Here is a 17,526-nt window from a genome sequence, read left to right on the forward strand (position 1 = left end):
AATATAAATGGCTCTAATTAGTCATTATGTCAAGGATAGATGGGTAGTGTTAACGCTAAGCCCCAGTAGCGGGGTAACTGAGACACCCACCAGGGCAAAGGGCAAAATTGAAGTCTACTCTTGAGAGCTTCCAGTCACTGGAGGCAGATAGGCAGATAGACCATCAACTGATTCTTGAAGGAAAGCAGAGAAACCAAAGCCCCCTACTGTGGGACTAGGGCAAAAGAAAGCCCAGGGACAGGAAGCAGTGGATAATAAGTAGAGAGAGGGGGGGTTGAATAAGGAGGAGAAAAATACAAGGACAAGAGAAGATCAGAGATATATCCCTTCTAGTATAAGGGAAACATATAGGAAAATTTCATACTCGAATTCCAGCTCTCTCCTGCTCCCATACTAGCCCTCCAGCTTAAGACTGAAATCCATGTAGGTTGCAGCCACTAGTCTTCTAAAGGTGTCCTGGAGAGAAGAGATTCAGTAAAAAAGACAGGAGCCCCAGAGCCCTGGAGGTTGAGGTAGAAAAGAGTGTGATGCCAAAGCGCCCACTGCTGTAAGAATATGTTTGACATTTAGTTGGTTTCTAATTAAACAACCCAATATCAAACATATCACACAGAAGCAGGCAGGAGAGCTTTGGTGGTCATCTGCCTTCCCCACACTGCAAAGAAAGGACAGAGCAGAAACACCAGGCACCAAGCATGGCTAGACGGAGAGCCATCTCCCTAGGGAAGGGCACCAATCCCTGCTCTTTGCCTCCCAAGACAGCTGGCTCTTACTCATCTGCCTTTCGTGCCATCCCTGTCTCAGCTCCTTTCCTACCAGTGCCTGGCCTTTGCTGGATCACGTTGGCCTAAACTAGGGAGAATATCTGGCAGGGCTCCACGTCCGGGCACCTATCCTTCCTAAAAGCTCCCATACAGAGCTTCTCCCCCTGATGTCACGGCCCCAGCGCCCAGAGGATCAGCAGTGTCAGCAGCTTCTTGTCAGCCTAGCCACCTGCTCTCCTCAACTCCCTTCCAGCTGCCCTAAGGCTTTCTGGGGATGGAGGAGGGGGGCTTGTACATCCTGCTTTACCTTTCCAACAGAACTCCTAACCTTTCCATATCACCCCCACAAGACTGCTGAGGGCCTTTCAGTGACACCATCCTGGAACCCTCCCACTCTTAAGTACTATAGATAAATAGCCATGAGAAACTTCCAGAATGCTTGGCTGCTTCTTCCCACCATCTTGTCCCTTCTCACCTTCTCCCCATGTCCTCCAGGCATTCTCCTTAAAGTCCCCCTTGGATGTTCAGAAGAGAAGAGTGACCTCTCTCACTGGCAGGCTCCAGCAGGTTCCAGAGAAGACTTATGGTCTCCCCTGCCCAGCAGAATTGAAACTAAGACTTTAGGAGATCAAGGGTGAAGGAGGAAACCCCCTCTTGCCAGAAAGCAGCCTGCAGTCCTTAGGACTCTCCTCTTCTGGGGCTTTTTACAGCAAGAACTCCTGGGCTGGCTTCTCTAAGGGTTGTCCCTCACAGGGATCCAGCCTGGTTCCTTTCTGAGGGGTTTTTCTTCTAAAGAGAATCAGGTCTGTTGAATGTCATGTGGCAGGCAGATGCTTCTTTCTACTGTGGCAGAAAGGAGCCTGGGTTATAGCTGCAGTGGGGAGTGGGGGGCTTGGGTGGAAGTGTGGGGGTGGGAGGAGAATGCTCTGCTTCAGCCCCCAGGCCTGTTCCATGTGTCCTTGTTCTCATTAGTCCAGACCACCCCCACCCCCCGCCCCGCATACACACACAAATTCATACACCAACTCCACAGTGCCCTTGATCTAGATCGATAGCTTGTCCCAAGCCCCAGTCAATTCCTGTTGTTTGGCTCTTGCCTTCCAGGGGAAGACTAACAAATCGGCGTACAAGCCCCCAAGGTAGGTATTGTCTTATGTCCTTGTTCCTTTATGGCTTTCAGTGGGAGTGTGTGTGTAATTTTTACTTTCTTGATTGTCCTTCCTACCTTAACCCCCGCCCCACCCCCACTCCCAAATTTTAGTTCCCTTCTCTGGGAAACTTGACTACCCTGGAGAACCAGAGGGTGGAGGGAAAGAGGCTGGGAAAGGGACTAGCAGGAATAGGAAGGACTTTAGTGTTTGGGGCACTAGGGGAACAGAGGCAGAGACTGGGAATATTGATGTAGGGAGGAGCAGCTCTCTTAGGAGGAGACTTCGGATAGTATAACTAGGCAGAAACATCAGATGACCTCCGGTGAAAGCTTTCTAGCTCTCCTGGAAGTAACTTCTATGCAGCCATTTCAAACAAGACTGAGCCCTTCTGAGCCAGAGGAGCTGGGGAAGGCACCAGCCACAGAGGGAAAGGGGTTGGATGGGTGTAATGGGGTGAACTACTCAGTTGATGTGATGAGAGCAGACAGAGTAGGCAGAGAGGATCAGGGGAGATGGGCTTTGTAGGGGGCCTGCCTGCCAATACTGGAGTCAGCCTGGCACTGACAAGCCCTGGGGACGGAGGCCAAGGTCAGGGATCAAGACAGAGGGGATGGGGGTGCTCTGTGAGTCCAAATGGACAGAGGAAAGAGGAATAAAAGGGATTGGTGAGGCTGTGTGGTGGGAGGTGGGGGCAGCCAGGTAATGGAGAGGAAATAAAAAGGGAAAAAACTATCATAGGGCAGGAAAACATCATTGTGGGTTACCATTTATTGGACATTATGTGCCACCTCTCTGCTAAGTGCTTTACTTAATCCCCACCACAAGCCAGTGAGGTAGGCATTCTCTCTATTTTACATATAAGGAACTGTGACCCAGAAAGTTAAAGTAACTTGCTCAAGGCCACACAGGCAGTGAGTGACAGAACCAGATTCAAACCCAGATCTGTCCAGTGTGAAAGCCTGTTCTCCTAACATTAGGCTATACTGCTCATATAGAAGTAGCGGAGGGCGGCTGGAAGAGAGATATGAGGGAAGATGGAAGAAGTGAAGGCGGATGAACCTGCAAGGAAATCGAGGACGGGGGAACAGGCAGAAGGAATGGGAGACTCAGTCTCAGGTTTGTGGGTCAAATGCAGGCCACTTGCGTGTGGTTTTGTCTCCTATACAACTCCCATCATCCATCATTACTTATTCAACGCCTGCCTCCCCACCCCTCAGTCTGTGAGCTCCATGTCTTGTTAGGTGTAAGAACCCATGAGGAGCTATTGACTAAGGATAAGAGGGCTTGGGAAGCAGGGCTGATGGGGGCTGCAGGATGAATGGATATATATAGGACAGAAAGAGAGACAGGCTTGGGATGGAGAAATGATATTTGAGCTGCATTAAGGGGGCTGGCCAGGGAGTTAGCAAGGGAACCTCAAAGGGCCTGAGTCACAGGGAAAGTCAGAGGGAAATGGAGGATACCTACTGACTGCCAAGCACCAGGCTTGCTCTCTACATACCTTATTTAATCCTCATAATGATCCTATGAGATGGGTATTATTGTCCCCATTTTCAGAAGAGGAAACTGAGGCTCAGAGAAGTAACTTACATATGGTGACAAAACAATTAAGAGGGGAATCCAGACTTTGAAGCCGCACCTGACTCCACAGCCTGTGCTCTTCTCTCTTTTTTTTTAGGAAGACTAGCCCTGAGCTAACATCCACTGCTAATCCTCCTCTTTTTGCTAAGGAAGACTGGCCCTGAGCTAACATCTGTGCCCATCTTCCTCCTCTTTATATGTAGGACACCTGCCACAGCATGGCTTGACAAGTGGTGGGCAGGTCCACACCTGGGATCCAACTCGGCGAACCCCAGGCCACTGAAGCAGAGCTTGTGAACTTAACCACGGCGCCACGAAGCGTGCCCCAGTGTGCTCGTCTCTTTATACCCTGCTGCCTCCCTGTGCTCATCAGTGGGGTGTGTAGGGAGAGAATGAAGGAGAAGCTGTGACAGCTGAGATGAAAAATGAATATTGAAGGATACAGACAGACTTGTGAGTGGGCACGAGGTGGGTGGGAGGTGTCAATTTTGCAGGGGAGACATAGCCACACATGGAGTTGAGGGCAGGAAAAGATCAGTGTGGAAAGGATAAGTGACCAATGAGGTTGCAGATGGCAAGGTGAGAGAACAGGGAAAAGTATGTATGATGGTGATTACATCAGAGAGTGACAGTGGGTTCCTGCAACTGTTACTGGCTGCAAAATGGGGGTCTCTCTGGCCTGGGATGTCATTTGTATGTAACGTAGATCTTTATAAGTAAGTTCTCTATGGCCTATAGATGCATATGATTAGTCAGTATTTTTCAGAATTTTGAATGCCCTTAGATTTAACATGCTCTTTCCAGTTCCCCATAAATCCCACCACTCCTTATTTCGTTACACTTGCTATATTACTTGCCTGACTCCTGAAGGCATTTGAGTTTGGAACCCTGTATTTTGCAGAGGTGAGAATTTCAGGCAGAGGAAAGAGACTTGTTCGAGGTCTCACAATAACTGGCCAACTCAAAACCTAAACTCCAGGCCTCCTGACACTCAAGCAGCACAGTACCTGTGATTAATAGCCACAGAGCTATTTGTCTAAGTATACAGAAAAGATCAGTGGAAGTGAGATCTGAGAGGTGGTGAGCAAAATCCAGGAAGCTATATTAAGATTATGGCAGCTGCAAATAAGCACTTTTGAAACAAATCAAGATTTAGGGCTGAAAGAATGAGTCAGGCGGTCTAAGTTTGAACCTTTAAGAGCTAGCTTTATTTGTTAAACCAAATCAAGATTCTCTACCCTCACATTGTTCATCTCTCAACCACCCATACCCCTACTTACATCAACACTGCATACCTCATTCTGACCACAAGGCGTCACTCTTGTTACCATTGTCTCAGAGATTGTTTCCCAAATAGCACCGGGGGTTGACATGAGAGCAAAAGGTGAGAGTGGGAGCACTGTGTTAAGTCCTGGGCAGATAACTAGATCCAGGTGTGTTTTGGGAAGGCTGTTCAAGGTGGCAGGGGCTCAAGAAGGCTAGGTTAGCAGGCATGGTGAGAATGGAAGGACAATGTTTTGGATGCCATCAGAGTCTCTCCACGTAAAAAGCTTTGCCCATCTGATTTAGTTCTTGCTGGTACTGCTGATGCTCCTTTTCAAACAGCTGGTGCAGGGCAGCTTGACGGACCTGGTGGAGAGGGCAGAACAGAGTGTGATGTTTGCCCTCTGTTTACCCTTCTTTCTCATTCTCTCTCCCGGGTTGCTTTCCCATCATTCATGTTCTCTTGGATCTGGACTTAGCAGCTGTGACATAAAGCTAGGCAGTAGCATAGAGGCTAAACTCTTGGTGGGGAAGCCTACTCAATTTTTTCTCCATGGGTGAAGCCCCATTTTCAGCAAATAGTTGCTGAGAACATACCATGAACCAGAAACTCTGCTAGGCACTTGGAATACAAAGATAGTGACATGACAGCAATTGGGGACTCCCGGAAGACAGAGGTTCTGAGAGGCAGGTGCTGGGCACTAAGAAGCAGTTTTGAGTCTCACCAAGATGAGAAGAACAAGAACTAGACTGTACTTTGGGACTTTAGAATGTGCCATCTGCAGCTGGATGCAAAGAATCACTTAATGAAAAAGAACGTTGTCATTTGGAGTTAAAGAGTTATTGCTTAGGTGTAATGGTAAAAACCTCAGAGTCAAATAAGATAGGTGAGTAAAGGCAGAGACTGAGAGCTTGGGAACCCCTGTAGGCAAAGGCACAGGGCAGTAGTGGATGAGACTTCAGGTCACCCTTGCTAGAACTCACCATCAGTAGTTGCTTATTGGCCAGTGCCAACTCCTGTACCATGGTGTCCTGCAGCCTTAGGGTGGCATACGGGTTTCTTCTCTGGCTCAGTGTCATCTGCCACAGACAATGAGTGTGTGAATTTCGCCACCTGCCCCAGGTACAGAGGTAGGAGTTGAATGGGTTAGAGTTAGGAGTGGAAACAAAAACATCATCAGTGAGGCTGCTTCTTCAATGGAACCCCTGTGCCAGTGTCAGAAGACTGCAAACTCCTTGAAGGTGCAACTAGAACTGACTTAGAACCTAGAATATGTTAAGTACATTATGCCATTTAATTATCATAATAACCATGTGTCACGGATATTAATTTTTGTAGGGGCCGGCCCGGTGGTACAGTAGTTAAGTTTGCACTCTCCACTCCGGCAGCCCGGGGTTCACCAGTTCAGATCCTGCGCACAGACCTAGCACTGCTCATCAAGCCATGCTGTGGCAGGTGTCCCACATATAAAGTAGAGGAAGATGAGCACAGATGTTAGCTCAGGGCCAGTCTTCCTCAGGAAAACAAGAGGAGGATGGTGGCGGATGTTAGCTCAGGGCTAATTTCCTTGGAAAAAAGCCAAACATGAAATCATACATTTACATAAGCAGTGTTACTTAACAATTTGGACTTTTCATATCAGACCTAGAGATTTGCTTCCTTCTGTTTAAACACTGCCTAGTATTTTTGTATCATCGTTTAACCAGCTAGGTCATTTCTAGCTTTTTTACTTCTATAAACAATGCTGTCATCAACGTTCTTGTGTATGTACGTTTTGATGCTTTTGTAGGTATATATATGTAAGGTAAATTTTTAGAAGCAGAGTTGCCAGTCCAAAGGATATAGGAATTTTAAATTTTGATAGATTTCATCAGACTGCCTTTGTAAAAAGTGCTGCATCAACCTTGACTCCCACTAAAATAGTATGCATTCTTCTTACCTCGGATCCTTGCTAGCTCTGGGTAACCTGCAAAACCTTAAAAAACAGGCTGATCCTATCCACTCCAAGACCATTTTAGTCAGAATCTTCTGGGTTAACCTGAACATGTGTTTTTTAAAAAGCTCCGTAAGTGAGGGAGATACAGTCTTTTGACTCTTCTCATTCACTCATTCAACAAATACTTACTGCATACACACTACATTAGTACAATGCCAAGCAACAAACACCTGAATTAACCTTAAAAAATAAAAATGATGAAACCTTGCTCGTTTTCCTTCAGAGAATGGGAAGCTAGGGGCAATAAAAATCATTGTCTATACAGCCTAACCTAGTGGCATGAGGAGGCTCATCTCTGCTTGTGAGAACCAGGGCTGCTTCTTCCCCCTCCATACCTGTTTCCCCCCCTTTTTTTTGTTTGGTGAGGAAGATTGGGCCTGAGTTAACATCTGTTGCCAATCTTTTTTTTTGTCCCCAAAGCCCTGGCGTATAGTTGTATATCCTAGTTCTAAGTCCTTCTAGTTCTTCTATGTGGGATGCCACCATGGCATGGCTTGATGAGTGGTGTGTAGGTCTGTGCCCAGGATCCAAACCAGTAAACCCTAGGGCAGCCAAAGTGGAGCATGTGAACTTAACTACTATGTAACCAGGCTGGCCCCGTTTTCCTTCTTGGTGGGCCCCTAACAAGATGGAACAGATACCAGAGGTGGCTCAGGGAGGAGAGGAGTGTGAAAAGGTCAAGCTGAAGGATAAGGGAAGGAATAGAAGCAGAGATTACCTGTCAACCATCTTCTTAAGTCCCAGGGCCCTTTGAAAACTCTGGAAGAAAAGGAAGTTCTGTTGATCTGCCTTGATCTCCAGTACCTCACCCTCAGTACCCTATTCTAGTGGGAGACATATAGACTTTCCTCTTTAGAGAGGGAGTGGCCAATTTCCTAGGAGACGTGAGAAGTCCTTCTCCTTTCAGAATGGATCAAAGAAAACATGCAGGGGTTGATATGGAACAAATATTTGAATACCCACTATGTGCCAGAAATAGTCTCCCACTTCTGTTACTATTCTTCTGTTACATCAAGATCCTCTCTCAGAAAACCATCCACTTCTGGTAAATTGACCTGGAAACCTCACCAAAGGAATCTCCTCCAACCCAGCCCCTCCTCCCAACTCTGCATACCTCTTCTACTTTTGTCATTTTTTCCGTAGACATATGTACAGACATGCTTGACGTGGTCTTAGGAGACTGAGCAGGCTCTCCTTTCTGTTTAGTTCAGTCACCGAGGTTTCAGTAGTCATAGCAACATTTACGCTTCCAACAATGACCCTAGGCCTAGGAGTTGATTGGTCACCTGGCCTGTTGTCCGGGAGACCTAAGGGAATCCTAGTTCTCCAACCTTCTATGAGTGACACAGGCAATTCTGTGAGCAAGGAGCACAGTCCTAATTTTAGAATTTCTTTTGTTCGGGTCCCAAGGAGTGTCCATTTGGTTCTAGGTCCAGAGAACATTATCATATGCCTGTTTTATTAAAAGGCAACTGTAAAGAAATGAATCATATGCTTTATTTTTTAATTGTTCATTTTATTAAATAATTTATAAAGTCAAACCAGTGCATTGGTCTGACCATCCCTTCACACTGTCCCATAGCATCCCCAATAAATGAGGGAGAATGAGATTATGTCAGATGTCAAAATATTCCCTTTTCAATTTATTCACAAGAGTATGGCATGAAAGTGGAAGGGCAGATCCTTGCACATCAGGGAAGTCGTGTTAATGTTTCAACACAGCCTGGTTTAAGTGGAGCACCAAGGTAAGTTATTCCACATACCACTCACGGCCTTACCTGACCTCCCCACCAGTTCCTCTCTACCTTTCCCACCAACCAACTCTAAGATGCTCAAACCCAAATGGTTCCCATTCAACTATGTACAAAGGGGTAGATACGGAAGACACCAAGCCCTGTCACCTCATTTCTCACCCTTGGGATTATTTATAGTCTGGAAAAGGGCAGATGAACTATGATCAAAACCAAGTGAGGATTTTTAAGGAAGCTTTGACAGAAATATTAAGAAAAACATCTGAATTCAACTCCAGAAAAAAGTGCTACTAAGGGAAAATAGTCTTAACTGATGTTCTGAAACTGGCCATAAGAAAGGGTTGGAGAATGATCCTCTAGGCATGAGCTCTAAGAGCTCTGGGCACAACAGGAGCTTCAGCTGATTGAGTCTAGGCCTGCTGAGCCAGATGACCTGAGGGCTGCCCAGCAAGCGCACTGCAGTCTGTCTGGCTCCATCAATGCGAGAGTCCTTGAGCTCCATCACAGAGTACTCTCCAGTGTGTTATAGTTGTCCTTAAAGCTCTTCAATTCGAGGAAGTGCTTGGCACGTTTACTCTTCTGACTGGAGGGGAGGTATGTCACCTGGATGGTTGTTGGGGAGACTTCAGGAGACTGGGTTAGGTCTTTGGCTGCTGACTGGTGTTGGCGCTGAGAGCTCCCACTTCGTGCTTTGACCCTGAAGAATACAGGGAGGGCAGGTCACGGAGAGAATGAGGACTAATGGAAGAATACAATTCAAGGTTCATCCATCTCATAAATGCAGCTGTAGCCACAAATGGTCTCTGTCCTATCTTATAAACTAGTTGCTAAAATCCCATCTAGTAACTTAGAAATAGCAGAGAAACCAGTTTTCCCACTCGGTCCCTGGCTCTGGCTCAACCTTTTCTTCATCTCACTATGCTTAAAGAAAACTGTTAATTCTGCTGATTCACCTAGTGTGTGTATGCCACTAATATGCTCCCAGTCCAAAGAGAGTCCCTCGAAAACTGAATACCAAAAAATAAGAATAGAAATAACTATTGAGTACTTACCATATGTTAGGACATTAAACTTGGTGCTTTACCAACATCTAATTTATTAACATCCCAATATCCTTATATGGTAGCATCATCTCTGTTTTGCAGGTTAAGAAACTGGGTAACATTAAGTAACTTGCCCAAGGTCACAAAGCTAGGAAGTGACAGAATGCTGGGATTCAAACCTAAGTTTGTCAGATTTCACAGCCTATATCCTTTTCACCATACCCACTGAACTTTTTAGAAACTTGAAATCAAAAGAAACTGAATTTTTTTAAAAAGTTGTGGTAAAATACACATAAAATTTATCATCTTATCCATTTATTTTTTAAATTTTTTTAAAGATTGGCACCTGAAATAACAGCTGTTGCCAATCTTTTTTTTTCTTTCTTTCTTTCTTTCTTCTCCCCAAAGCCCCCCAGTACATAGTTGTACATTCTAGTCGCAGGTCCTTCTAGTTGTGCTATGTGGGACACTGCCTCAGCATGGCTTGATGAGTGGTGCTAGGCCCACACCCAGGATCTGAACTGCCAAAACCCTGGGCTGCCAAAGTGGGAGCACACTAACTTAACCACTCGGCCACATGGTTGGCCCCCCATCTTATCCATATTCAAATGTTTACAATCCAGTTGCATTAAGTATGTTCACATTGTTTTGATCTGGCAAAATGATTCTTTTGATCTGGCAAAACAAACTCTCTACCTGTTAAACAACTCCTTATTCCCCCTTTCTTCCAGTCCCTGGCAACCACCATTCTATCTTCTGTCTCTATGAATTTGACTACTCTAGGTACCTCATATAAGTGGAATCATACAGTATTTGTCTTTCAAAGAAACTGAATTTTGAACAGGCCTCCTGCCTGACTTCTAGACCAAATGGCCTTTTCCATCCTCTCCACACGTTCATTTTCATTACTGTTCTATGTAGCTTTTACTAGAATCTTTTGTTGTTATGAACAAGGTAGTTTATTTTTAGGAACAGAGATAAGACAGAACAGACATACCCGTTATCTTTTGAGAAAGAGCCATATTCAACACAGCAGAAAATAGATGTATTTCTTTCATATCTGGTAACTAACTTTTTATTCTAGATTGGCTTTCCCTCTTCATTCTTTCATTTTAACATTTACGTAAACAACATAATGAAGCTATCTTAGTACATATTTAAGACATTCTCAGACAAAAGTCTTGATTCCTCTCCTATAACACACTCAGCAGCTGATTCTATGGTGATGTCCTTTGTTTCAGACAGGGTTACTAATGCTTTAAGTGGTAATAAAAATGGGTGGCATTTAGTTCTTACTTTTATCAGACCAAGACACAAGAGGAAGACACTGGGACCCTGGAAGAGAAGGAATCTCTGTATGCTGAAAAACTTTATTCCTTTATTGGTGTCATAGGTTACACCAATTCTGACATTTTACTGAGCTGGACTAAAAAACATAAGCAAAAAAAAAAAGAGGTGCACAAAAGTAGGAGAAGCTGATCTTAATAGCTTGTAGAGCAGCATCTGCTTTCAAATGTGAGCAAGAGGCAATTCTAATAGTCTAGGACCTGACAAGTCTTATGTTATCATGGATTCTGTTCATAATGCTTTATGAAGGTCATTTCATTGTGAGAACAGTCCAGCACTGCTATATTCTCTAACCAGCCCCTTTGACATGCTCCCCTCCAAACTCACACTGTGGCCAGCTCACTCAGGGCCTCCTGATAGCGCAGGTACTCACTCTGGCCAAAGACCTGAAGAAAGAGAAGGAAGAGTGAGGATCTCTCAGTCTGGGGCATCCCTTTAGTTCCCTGAAGGAAAAAAATGGCCATCCAGCTTACCCCTGTCCCATAGCGGGCTGTCTCATAGCCATCCAGCAGGGTATCAATGAGGGCCTTGCGCACACCCTTGAAAGGAGTACTACTGTTTCGAAGATCTAGTAAGTAGGAGCGGAAATTCTTGCCCATTAAAGAACAGGGATGCCGGCCATCAGCATGAAATGGGATCTCTGAGGAGATAATAACACAGTGATACTCCTTCTCCCATTCATTAGTCTTTCTAGTTAATTTCCCAAACTTAGAAATGGGTCCAATGAGTGAGCTGGGGGTAAATTCTAATAGAATTAAGACTAGAAGTACAGAGCCGTGTCTGAGTGGTCACTTGGTGGCAGCAACACAATTGTAAGCTATACCAATGATACACAATAGTGTCATTGTCCTTTTTCCCTCCTATTTACCCATCCTGGCTTTAAGATATAAACTATGTTTTGGTAGAGACCGAGCATATATGACAATGGTCATAGAATGAAAAGAATTCAAGAAGCATTTATCTTGAGCTTAGAGAAAAAGCAGATGCCACCCGTCTTTTGTGGAAAAACAAGCAAATTACCACCATCCAGTTTATGAAACTGAAAGTCTAAAGAGAAGAACAAAACAAATCCAGACTCTTTGGAGAAGAAATAACTCACCTACATCATTTCCTTTGGCAAAATAGTACCCAGTACCTGCAAAACTGTAGGAAATTCCTACTAGCCAGGGATATGCAGAAAAGACAAATTCTAACATATATAAAGTGGGTTCTTCCCTCTCTTCCCCAGGTGAGCTTTCAGGATCCTGAATGACCCGTCAAGTAGCCCTTACCAGAGGCACGGATGGCATCCAGTGCTTTCATCCTGTATAGATAGTTGTAGCAATCTGTTGAGAGAGAGACTGGTCTCAGGCATAACCCTTAAAATTCTCCAAACTCCAACAAGCTAATAACTGCTTCCCCACCTCTGATGTTTACCCAGTAACAAAGGAACTAAAGCTGCTGATTTTGTCAGCAGCTATGTTGACAACCCTGAGAGCAAAGGCATTCTGAGTTTGTGGGACTCCTCGCTGAGGTATCCTCCAAGAGCATGCCACATACTCTGATTTCCCTGGGTTTCCAGCTGTAGCAGTCTTGCATCATCATCTGCAAGGAGCTGAGGTTCATACTTGATATCCTGAACCCTGGATAGTCGGATATCAATCTCTTCTTTTAAGTCCTGTTCACGTACAGAAAAGAATACATAATCACTTACCCTGTACTCAGCTTCCTATCAGTCTGGAAATGGGGCAGAGCAAGTGAACAACTAAGACAACAGAAACAGACAAAATGCTCATTTGGCTAATGAATTTGCCAGATAAGACTCAAGAAGTGAAGAAAGAATGGGATTGGGTTCTCTAAGAACCTCTCCAAACTGTCCATCGCTAAGCTAGATCTTTTAACCTGCCAGAATTCCTTCAAGCTCTATAGCATCAACATTATTTCTGACTTTCAACTTGGTTTACAAGAATCTTGGTTAGGTGTTATAAAGAACTTCCCAAGCTGTGTAAAAATGGACAGCAACTGGAAGTCATAATCTAATCTAAAAATCTATAAAGAGGCCTGTACATGGTTTCTAATAGTTTGGGGACTTCCTACCTGGTGGACTACAGAACTTCTACAGGCTTTCTTCTAAAGCATATTTAATTTTTTAAGTAGGCAATTCACATTTGTGGTACAAAATACAAAAAGGTACTAAAGGCCTCACCTTTCATTTACCTACTGTTAGCCACTGTTAACAGTTTCATATTCATCTCTCTTAAGAGGGTTGCCAGAGCCCCGTTAAGTAGATTTTTTTCTTGTAACTTTTTAAACTTCCACTGTGAAATATACCATATACAGAATACACATATGTATTTTTTTTGTTGTTGAGGAAGATTAGCCCTGAGCTAACAACTGCCAGTCCTCCTCTTTTTGCTGAGGAAGCCTGGCCCTGAGCTAACATCCGTGCCCATCTTTCTCTACTTTATATGTGGGACGCCTACCACAGCATGGCATGCCAAGTGGTGCCATGTCCGCAACCAGGATCCAAACCAGCAAAGCCCGGGCCGCTGAGAAGCGGAACGTGTGAACTTAACCACTGCGCCACCGGGCTGGCCCCCACATATGTAGATTTTAAGAAACTATAAAAATCATTAAAATGAAAACCTGCATCCACTATCCAGTTTATGAATTGGACGGCCTTTGAAGTCTTGTCTGCCCATCCCTGATCGAATGCAACCCCCAATCTTAATTTGTCAAGTCTTATTTTTCTTCTCTGTTTTATCATGTCACCCTAAACAAGATGTTTAGCTTTGCCTGGTTTTGAACTTTATATAAGTGGTAAATACTTTCTGAATTCTTCTGCAACCTGTCTTTTAAAATTTTACATAAACTTTATTTAAGTTGAATTTACATGCCATAAATTTTTTTTTTTTTTTTGGTGAGGAAAATTGTCCCTGAGCTAACATCTGTTGCCACTCTCCTCTATTTTGTACGTGGGATGCAACGACAGCATGGCTTGATGAGTGGTGTGTAGGTCTGCTCCTGGGATCTGAACCCAGAAACCCCAGGCCACAGAGGCAGAGCATGCAAACTTGACTACTATGCCTCTGGGCTGGACCCCAAAATGCATCCATTTTAAGTGTGCAGATTGATGAGTTTTGACAAATGAATATACCCACTCAAGCACCATTCTAGTCAAGATACAAAACATTTCCATCATCCTAAAATGTTCTTCATACCCCTTTGCAGTCAACCTTCCCCTTCCTGCCCCAGGCAACACTGATATGCTTTCTATCAATATAGTTCTGCTTATCCTAGAATTTCATATAAATGGAAGGAAATCTTATGGAACATATTCTTTAATGAATGGCTTTCTGGCTTTTTTCATTCAGCTTTTCAAGTTTCATTCATGTTTGTGACTTTTTTCATTCAAAAATATTTTGGAGATTCATTTGTGTTCATATATTTATCTTCAGTTTGTTTTCATTCCTTATAGTATTCCAGAATACAAATACATCATTATATATCCATTCTCAAGTGGACATCTAGATTAACAGTTTCTTCCTAAAATATTATGGGGGCTGGCCTGGTGGTGTAGTGGTTGAGTTTATGTGCTCTGCTTCAGCGGCTCAGGGTTCACGGGTTTGGATCCCAGGCACAGACCTACACACCGCTCACTGAGCCATGTTGTGCTGGCGTCCACATACAAAAATAAGAGGAAGATTGGCACAGATATTAGCTCAGAGACAATCTTCCTCAAGCAAAAAGATGAAGACTGGCAACAGATGTTAACTCAGAGCCAATCTTCCTCACTCTAAAAAATACCCCAAAAAAAAAAAGTTGTGAACAATGCTACGACTATTCTTGTACATGTCTTCTGGTACACATGAATGAAAATTAATTTCTCTAAGGTAAGAGTGGAATTCTGGGCTATGGATTAGGTACATGTGCAATCTTACTAGGTAATGCTCAAATACTTTCCAAAGTGCTTTTGATTTATACTTGCAAATGCAATGGATGAGAATTTAGATGAAAGAATTTTTTAAAGCAATAGGAATCTTGATCTCATCTTGTCCGAGGTGTTCCTATATAGTCCAAGTTTTGACTGGCTCATGACGTACTGGAAGCCAAGCCTATATCCCTCCTATGGGAGGCAGCTGGCATTTGGAGAAAACAGGGAATGTGGAAGGAGCTCTATTGAAGTTTCAGCCCATGACATCTTCCTTGAGGAAAGAACATAGAGGGGAACGGAAAGAACATGGAGGGGAGAGTTAATAGTACTGGTTAATGAAAGAATATTGGTCTAGGAGTTCAGAGAATTGTTTACTAGCTCTAGCTCTGCCACTTGCTTTTCACTCAACAATGAATTATTGAGTACCTACTATGTGTAGGTCCTGGTTTTACACAGGTGAGCAAAACTGGCATAGTGCCTGCATTCTTGAAGCTTACAGTCTAGTGGAAGAGAGGCATTAAACAAATAGACAATTAAACATAAAAGAAAATTTGTGGGGGCTGGCCCCATGGCCAAGTGGTTAAGTTCGCGTGCTCCGCTGCAGGCGGCCCAGTGTTTCGTTGGTTCAAATCCTGGGCGTGGACATGGCACTGCTCATCAAACCATGCTGAGGCAGCGTCCCACATGCCACAACTAGAAGGACCCACAACGAAGAATATACAACTATGTACCAGAGGGGCTTTGGGGAGAAAAAGGAAAAAATAAAAAAAAATCTTAAAAAAAAAAAAAAGAAAATTTGTGGTAAAACGCTATCTAGAAAAAATCAGAGTACTATGAGAAAACAAAGAAGAGGACCTACTTTAAAACAGATAATAAGCATTTTTCTTTGGAGAAAATAATTTTTGATCTAAGATGTAAAGAACAAATCAGCTAAGTGAAGACCAGAGAAAGATCACTCTAGGCCACAGTAACAGTATATATAAAGGTGGGGAAGTCAACCACTGTAGCTGGATACCAGTGATCAGAGGAAAGCTATACAAAAGGAGGTCAGTAAGGGCAGCAGGTCCCTTACCCAGAAGTGGAAGACAGAAGAAGCAGGATGGGGGTGGAAGTGGGGTGTCAAGAGTTCTGATTTAGACATGTTAAGTTTGAGATACCTATCAAAATGGAAATGTTAGGTAGGCAGTTGGATATATAAGTATTGAATTCAGGAAGGAGGGTGGGGACAGAGATAAAATTTCATCAGTAGATATTTAAAGCCAAGGAAAGGAAGGCAATTACATATAGAGAGAGCATAGACAGAGACCAATGGTTATTCACTTTGCATATATCTCAGGTAAGCTGCTTCCTTTTCTTAGGTTTCTATTTGTAACATGAATAACAGAACTAGATGATTTATGGGGTTCTTATAAATCTAAACTTCCGCAAAGGCAACTCTTCTCATTGATTTCAGGCTAATTCTAACCACCCTAACCCCATCCTTAAACAAAATTTAAATAGCAACAGAAAACACTGGGTAGTTTACAAGTTGAACTGGGAAACATCTTACCACAAAGAATTGGAAATTTTAATCCAAGTCCTTCATTCTGCAGATGCAAAAACTGAAGTTCCTGGGTATGCTACATGCTGTGCCACAGCAGTGAGCAGGTAAGCCAGGACCCAAGCTGACCGTTTTTGCTCAATCTGCTAACGTAAGAACGTGGGTAACTGGACATGGAAACATGGGAATTAAAGTCATTTCTAAAGGCAAAGGAATTTTCATTCTGGGCCCTCAATGATCTGGAGAACCAGGCCTATCTCGTGCCTTAAAGACCTACCTTGGGGGCATTGTGTCCCACAGGGACATGAGGTCCCCTTCGGGATTTCATTGCAAAGCGCATGATTTGCCTCTTCACAAAAATAAATAGCAGTACAAACACCTGTCCAAAAGATACGAGAGAAACAAAGAATCTTTAATAAAAAGACAGTGAAAAAAAAAAGGCATGCTTTCATTTAAATCCCCAGGTTCCGACTCTCAGGGATGCTTCGCGGTATAATTTGGGGCAAAGCAAGGCTGATGGGGTGGGGAGAGGCGCGGGGGGTCTGGTCCAAGGGTCTTGGAGGGAGGGTTCTCGGCCAGGGGCGGGGCGGTCCGACTCGGTGGCTTACGCTCCCAGGTACTCCTGGGATAGGAGTCAAAGCCCAGAAAAAGCGCAGGTGAGTGGGTGGAGAATGAGGACAGGGAACAACTCAAGAGGAGGGTCTCTACTGGGTCAGACGCGACAGCAGGGTGGGGGATCTCCTCACCAGGCTCCCGTAGGCCATCACCAGCACGACATTCACCCCGGACAGCCAGTTACTGCCGGACGCCATGGCCGTCCCACCCCGCGCAGAACCTCTCGGGTTTACCCCGCTGCCCTGCTTTGTCAGCCCGGGCTCCGCCGAGGCAACGGCGCCTGGGTTCCCTGAAGCTCCTCGGCCATTTCCTTACGGGGAAAGACCAAGGCTGACCCGGCCTGAAAACATGGCGGATGGGGGGCCGGGAGAGAAGAACGACGCCTTCCCGCTTCCCCCCAGCACGTGACTCAGGCAGGCAATGGCACCCGGAGCGGCGAGCGGGGAGACGCGGAACTACGCCTGTAAGAGGAAGCGGAGGCCCTCCATGCGTCACGTGGCGGAGGCGGGGCCGCCGTGGAGGAGGCGGGGCGGACGCGCCGAGCCGGAGTGAGGTGTCTCG

The 17,526-nt window shown here is 44.6% G+C and overlaps 2 protein-coding genes across 7 annotated transcripts in view; one reads left to right on the forward strand and one right to left on the reverse strand.

Moving 5' to 3' along the window:
* Positions 1 to 4,677: 4,677 nt before the first annotated feature.
* LOC106846241 (protein C1orf43 homolog) lies at positions 4,678 to 17,458 on the reverse strand. Of its 3 annotated transcripts, none has more exons than XR_011498131.1 (10): positions 17,097 to 17,458; positions 16,628 to 16,729; positions 12,437 to 12,554; positions 12,169 to 12,222; positions 11,371 to 11,537; positions 11,225 to 11,283; positions 9,111 to 9,204; positions 7,475 to 7,515; positions 5,744 to 5,839; positions 4,678 to 5,125 (listed from the first exon to the last, which is right to left on the reverse strand). XR_011498131.1 is itself a non-coding variant. In XM_014864911.3 (10 exons), exons 1-10 carry the CDS (start codon positions 17,160 to 17,162, stop codon positions 5,024 to 5,026), a joined length of 933 nt encoding a protein of 310 aa, XP_014720397.1. In that variant the 5' UTR covers positions 17,163 to 17,458; the 3' UTR covers positions 4,678 to 5,023. The 3 variants fall into 3 exon arrangements, 2 of the variants coding, with proteins under 2 accessions (XP_014720397.1, XP_014720399.1); XM_014864911.3 differs by having other exon boundaries at positions 5,744 to 5,873; XM_014864913.3 differs by lacking the exons at positions 9,111 to 9,204; positions 11,225 to 11,283; positions 11,371 to 11,537; ... (2 more) ...; positions 16,628 to 16,729; positions 17,097 to 17,458 and adding an exon at positions 7,871 to 8,615 and having other exon boundaries at positions 5,744 to 5,873.
* The window catches only part of UBAP2L (ubiquitin associated protein 2 like), a 41,429-nt gene continuing 40,871 nt past the window's right edge, over positions 16,969 to 17,526 (forward strand). For 2 of the 4 annotated variants that reach the window (XM_070497342.1, XM_070497355.1), the window contains exons 1-2: positions 16,985 to 17,006; positions 17,367 to 17,428. The gene's annotated coding sequence lies outside the window, so the exon portion shown is untranslated. Of the gene's footprint in view, positions 17,007 to 17,366; positions 17,429 to 17,526 lie in introns of all 4 variants that reach the window. The other 2 variants (XM_070497348.1, XM_070497353.1) reach the window with 2 other exon arrangements.

The sequence above is a fragment of the Equus asinus genome, chromosome 25 (assembly GCF_041296235.1).
Source record: "Equus asinus isolate D_3611 breed Donkey chromosome 25, EquAss-T2T_v2, whole genome shotgun sequence".
In the NCBI taxonomy this organism is placed as follows: Eukaryota; Metazoa; Chordata; class Mammalia; order Perissodactyla; family Equidae; genus Equus; species Equus asinus.